Raw genomic sequence first — 5,876 nt, 5'->3', positions numbered from 1 at the left:
GAGATATATGCGTAAAATCGGTATGTTGCAGATATGCACCACGGCCATAACAATATTTAACCCAAATCGTCCTGAGCAACTACTTTTCGAGTTTCTTCATAAAACTTTCAGGACTGATTAATTTGAGGTCGCTGAATCCGAAAAAGACATTCTTCTTGCTCGTCCTTGTCAGGATAATCGACAGGACCATTTTACATTTCAATACTTTTAGGATAGTTTTAATTATATTACAACATATACACTTATAAATATATTGTACTATCTATTATTTAAGAATATAAGTCATCTAAATAGTATGTTATTAAGGAACGTGCTTATCAGTGTTATTCTCACAAGCCCCTTCAAAAACATTAAAAGTACCTTATAAGTAATTTGTGCTATCCTAAGATTCCCAAATAGTTCAAGTGTCATTCGAGTTATAGTCATGTATGTAATTACTTGTAGATGTCAGATTACAGAGATCTCAGCTAATTATCTTGCCTTGTGAGCAGCTCTCGTATTTGCAGCAATCTAACTAGCTGACTTACAGACTAACTAACTAAGTTACTAGCTAAGTAAATGACTATCCCATGCCGTATGTGTGTCTGTTGTGTGTGTGTGTGACTGTGTCAAGTCGGTTTTTGGTAAGGGTTGGGGTGTGCGGGGCTCTGGGTGGGTGTGTGGGAAAAGCGCAGTAAAAGTGCAGCATCTTCTCCCATCGCGTTGGCATTGTCTGCGATTTGCCATGACATGAGAATTACCCTTCAGTAATGGGCACTAGTTCGAAACTGGTGAAATAAGTACTTACTAGGGAGCCACCTCTACTTACTTTGCTAACCCTAAGCAATGCGTTTCATCATTTCGTTTTTTGTATGAAATGTCCGCAAAAAGGGTCAATCGCCACCACATCGTTTACCACGAACTAGTGAAATGAGTACCCATGAAAGGGGTACTTACATGGGTACCCATGAAAGGGTTACATGGGTACCCATGAAAGGGTATTACATGGGTACCCATGAAAGGGTACTACATGGGTACCCCTGAAGGTACTACATGGGTACCCATGAAAAGGGTACCCATGCTAGGGGTGGTGATATGGAAACCCATGAGAAGGGTACTTACATGGGTACCCAAGGGTGCTGAAATAGGTCCCCAAAAGTAAAAATTTAAATAATTTATAATTCAATTTTTTTATTATCTAAAATTCCATTTATTTTCTTCAATATCCAATAGCTAAAATAAATAAAACTACTAATTATTTTAATATATATATATTCTTGTTATTATTTATACGTTGTTGTTGTTTTCATGTTCAATTTTGTTTTTGTTGCAACTGGAGTTCTTAAAATAGCGTTTTTTTTGCAGCTGCAAGGCCTTTCGTAGATTGTCCTCAGCTGATCCAGTCCCTTCTACCAAATTGATTGCATCTGGGAAAAAAAATAAAAAGAAATTCCATTAGTCTTTAATGAATCGACAAATCAATTAAAAAATTAGTTTATGCTAAAAAATTAATTTGTACATGCCCAACTACTATTACAATGAATTTAATAAAACCTACCAAGCAAAACTCCATAAAAACTGCTTTCGTTTTTCAAGGCAGCTTTGCCTTGGACGCCATCAACATTATAGGCCAAGACAACAGTATTTGACAACACATTTTTTAGGTTTTTCATAATTCCACCATGCATAATGTGGATCTTAATTGCATCAATCTGTAAAAAATAAATAAGAATTAAACTTACAGGAAACTGTAACTTTTAACTGAATCCATACTAACATAAAGCTCTCGGTTTGTGTCGTTAATTTCCATGCTCATCTGATTTAGATCCTTTACACTCTGAATCGGAAATTTTCTGGCCACTGTTTGTCCTTGTCCTTGCTGCTTTGTCATTCCTTTGATAGTGGCGGTTTGCTCCGAGGCAGCTTCCACAAGGACCTCGATTTTAGCCTGCGTCGCATTTTGATCAGCTAAATATAAATATATGTATATAGAATATATGTAAATATATAAATGTATGCATATTTAAATAAGGTATTAATAATCATACTTATACCTCTTAAAGATTGAATTTCGTCTACAAGAACTTTCGTTTCAGCTGAAAGTAAAAAAAAATATTTTTTTTAGTTTTGATTAATTTATATAATTTATCGTAGCACACTTACCACGTGAGGAACGAACTTGTTCCACCAACTGAACAACAATTTGCTCAAGGCGCTCGATTGTTCCTGAGCAGTTGCAGGTAGACTTTTGGTCTAAAATATAAAAGATTTTAAGAATAATTAAAATTATTTCAATGTATCTATATTTTGGCACTTACGGGTATTAGACAACTCCAGTCGCTTAATTTTTCTTTCCGGACTGCCAGACATATTATTTAATTAAATTTATTCTAAAAAAATATATCACTCATAGTTTTGAGCGGTTTGTGATATTCGATTACAAGTCAAGAAATTATATATATAGGGCTTGGATTTACCCAAAAATATTCCAACAGGCACAACTGGTGAATTTTGAACATTTGTCAATTTTATCAAAATGGGCCAAAGTTGTGAATTGGAACTTTTAAACAGAGGAATGCCATCAACGTTAATGTCAATAATTATGTTGTCATTACAAATAATTGAAGTCAAAAGTTTATTAATTTGATTTTGAATGCCAATGTGTAAATAAAGACCTCCATCGATTTTTGTTATTTCTGCTTTTTTTGGCGAAGTGTATGTGTAAAATGGGGCGACATCTAAATTATTTTTTTTCAATATACGAACTAAGTCGATTGCACAGTCACGGGTCGGCCTATGCTTTAAGAACCATCTTTTTAAGTCGTCATTTAAGTTATTATTATTGTCACTTTCGTTATTTTTTTCACTGTCAATATTATTTGAATTTATTATTTCCTCGACCACTTCCATTTCGATTTCACCGTCATTGTTGCCTTGTTGTTCCTTTTCAAGCGCATTTTCTTCTGCTGCGACACTATTTAACTTGTCTATATATTTTTTTTTCTGTTGCTGTTTAAGTCTTCTTATATGCCGTTCACTATACATATTGTGTTCTTAATTAGAGTGTTATTTTATTGTCGTACCTTTGTTGTTAATTTATATAAGTCACTTTTGTTTTATTTTTTTTTTTTACACTTTATTCGTATTTGCTGCACTCCAACACTTCTGCTGCACAACTTCAATTCTCACTTTCAACCGGCAAACGCAAAAATTGCAAAAGCAGAAAGCAAAACAAAACAAACGGTACTAGCATCACAATTGTTTTTGTAAATTCATAAACAAACAGCGACAGAAAGCATAATCGAAGTTATGTTTTTTTCGGTCATCTATGTCCTATTCGCAAATTAACAAAAACAAATGTGATGCTAATCCGTTACGTTTCGTTTTCGCTTTCGAGCGCACATATTTTTTACTCGGTGGTTCGGCGTTCGCTTACCATAGGGTCAGTAAAGTAAGTACCCATGCACTCGGTGGTTCGGCGTTCGCTTACCATAGGGTCAGTAAAGTAAGTACCCATGTGGGAAGTAGTGGGGTAGGTAGTTCAAGCATGGCCAATCGCCACCTCCATTACTGCAGGGTAGGCACAAAAGCGCAGTCAAAGTCGGAAGAGAGCTTGTGCTAAATATTCCTGGTACTTGCTACCTTGTTGCTGTTGTTGATACTGTTGTTGTCTTTTTCTATTGGGGTAACGTTCATCACGTTTGTCGATGCAATTTCACAGATAACTGTTTCTTCATGTTTGCCACTCGTGCGGTTGCATAATCCAACAACAGCAGCAACAGCACCACCGCCAACTAGCACCACCAAACCAACAAAACAATGCAAGCGCTTTAAAATGCCGCAATTATCTAACAGCAACAACAAACTGAGACTTTTAGCCAATTGCTTCTTTGGCTTTAGCTTTGGCAGCTTCCTCGCCAGCCGACTTGCCAAATGTCTTTGTTCCATGTACCTCCCTTAACCCCCCTAAAACTCCATCTTGCCGCTTCCCTCTCTTTACCTATGTGGGTCACAGCAGCTGTTGTTATTGTTGTTGTTGCTGTTGTTGTTGGGCTGTGGCAGTCAGAATATAATTGTTGTCGGTTTGTTTATTTTTGTAGACAATTTTTAAAATTTTTTGCTGTTTCTTTTTGTTTGTTATTGTTTTTGCGCCTGTCTCTTGCGCTTTACACAGACCACTTTGCCATTTGGAATTGCAATTTTTTTTATTTTTATTTTTTTTTTGGGGATTGTTATGACATTTTTTCTGGTATTTATTTGATATTTGTTTTTTCCGTGGCATTTGAATGATTGCCTGACATTTTGTCATTTTTAGATTGCACTCAGTAAATTAAGAAATATTTTTGCCAAATATTTAATCTTTCAAATTTTTGTTTTCAGATATTTAAGATACACAATAAATTGCGCAGCATGTAAGTAATTAATTTAATTGTTTATGATTAGCTAAATAATTTGATGTTTGTATTCAATTGAAATACTAACACATTTTTATGCATTTCTTCATTATATATATGTTACATTTACATATAAAATTTTCAAATTTATTGTAGTAAGTCGACATTAAATAAATAAATAAAATATTAAATACAAGCTGAATAGATTATACAATGCTCATTTCAGATTTTATGTTATAAATTTTCCATAAAAGAATGCGAAAATAGCTTGACTTCTTAACTTACCATTTTTTTTTTTTACAATGTGTTGCATGAAATTAAATACAACAATAACAACAATCTCTTGGCTGCTCACATTCCCAACAATAACTCACAGTTCATTCGACAACTGAAAAAATGTTTCAAATGTCATGCAACAAACAAGAAATTACGAAAAAAAAAGAGGAAAGAAGTAAAAATGTTTTATGCATATTAAAATGCATTTTGCATAAATTGTGCCATTGTCATGTTTGCATTTTATTGTCGCTGTTGTTGTTTATCGCATATTTTCACATGATTTCCAAAATGCATTCGACAAATGCGGCAACAATAACAACAAATATTCACAATAATGCAACATTTGTGCTGAACACAAAAGGCACATTAAAATGACATACAAAATATTTGGGCCTTCATTTGTTGAAACAACCGAAACAACAACAACAACGGCAGCAACTGCGGCGAACACAACGTGTAGAAAGCTAATGTTAATGAACTATTTTTCAACCACAACAACAATAGCAACAAATAGCTGAAAATGTGCGCTAAATGATATTCAAAAACACAAATAAGACAAAAGTGCATAGTAACACCAGCAACAACAACAACAACAAAGACATTGATGCGCATTTAAATTGAAGTTCAGTTTGTTGAGACTCAAACGTATGTAGGGACGGGTATATAAAGGGGCGAGAAAGAGGGAGTGGGACAGAGAAAGAGAGACCCCACTTGATGAGGCGCCAAGTGGACACTTGAAAATTACTATAACAATTTGAAGCAACAACAACAATCACTTGCACAACACATCTATGTTTTTTACTATAGAATTGTTGAGAGTGCAGCGTACAAAAGAGGGCATGTCGACAATGCCTTGAACTTTGACAGAATAACAAACACGGTCCTTAAAATTGTATCTACACAAAAAAAAATCATTCTAAATTTAATGTTTGAGATTCTTGATTTAAGCATATTAGTTTAAGTATGTAATCAGGATATTACTGTAAAATTAGGATAATATGTGCACAAAATTCCAACGATTCAACATTAAAAAATTCAAAGAAAGAAAGAAAGAAATATTTGATCAAACCAAAATTATTTAATTTTGAATGCAGAATAAACTTAGAAGCTTAAAAATCGGTCCGGTTTTACTTTTCAAACTTACCTTTCAGTTATTTTTTAATATGAAGCAAAAAAATATAAATGCTATGAATAAAAAATGATTTTTGAAAATATTAACCAAAGTTG

The 5,876-nt window shown here is 33.9% G+C and overlaps 1 protein-coding gene across 1 annotated transcript; it reads right to left on the bottom strand.

Moving 5' to 3' along the window:
• Positions 1-1,261: 1,261 nt before the first annotated feature.
• On the bottom strand, positions 1,262-2,385 carry LOC117791495. The gene is made up of 6 exons (XM_034631272.1): positions 2,298-2,385; positions 2,143-2,232; positions 2,034-2,075; positions 1,757-1,947; positions 1,538-1,691; positions 1,262-1,406 (listed from the first exon to the last, which is right to left on the bottom strand). Exons 1-6 carry the CDS (start codon positions 2,347-2,349, stop codon positions 1,267-1,269), a joined length of 669 nt encoding a protein of 222 aa, XP_034487163.1. The 5' UTR covers positions 2,350-2,385; the 3' UTR covers positions 1,262-1,266.
• Positions 2,386-5,876: the final 3,491 nt, after the last annotated feature.

This window comes from Drosophila innubila, chromosome X (genome assembly GCF_004354385.1).
Source record: "Drosophila innubila isolate TH190305 chromosome X, UK_Dinn_1.0, whole genome shotgun sequence".
NCBI classification, from domain to species: domain Eukaryota; kingdom Metazoa; phylum Arthropoda; class Insecta; order Diptera; family Drosophilidae; genus Drosophila; species Drosophila innubila.
The sequence above is the reverse complement of the archived record's forward strand: the minus strand, read 5'-3'. Positions and strand labels throughout refer to the sequence as shown.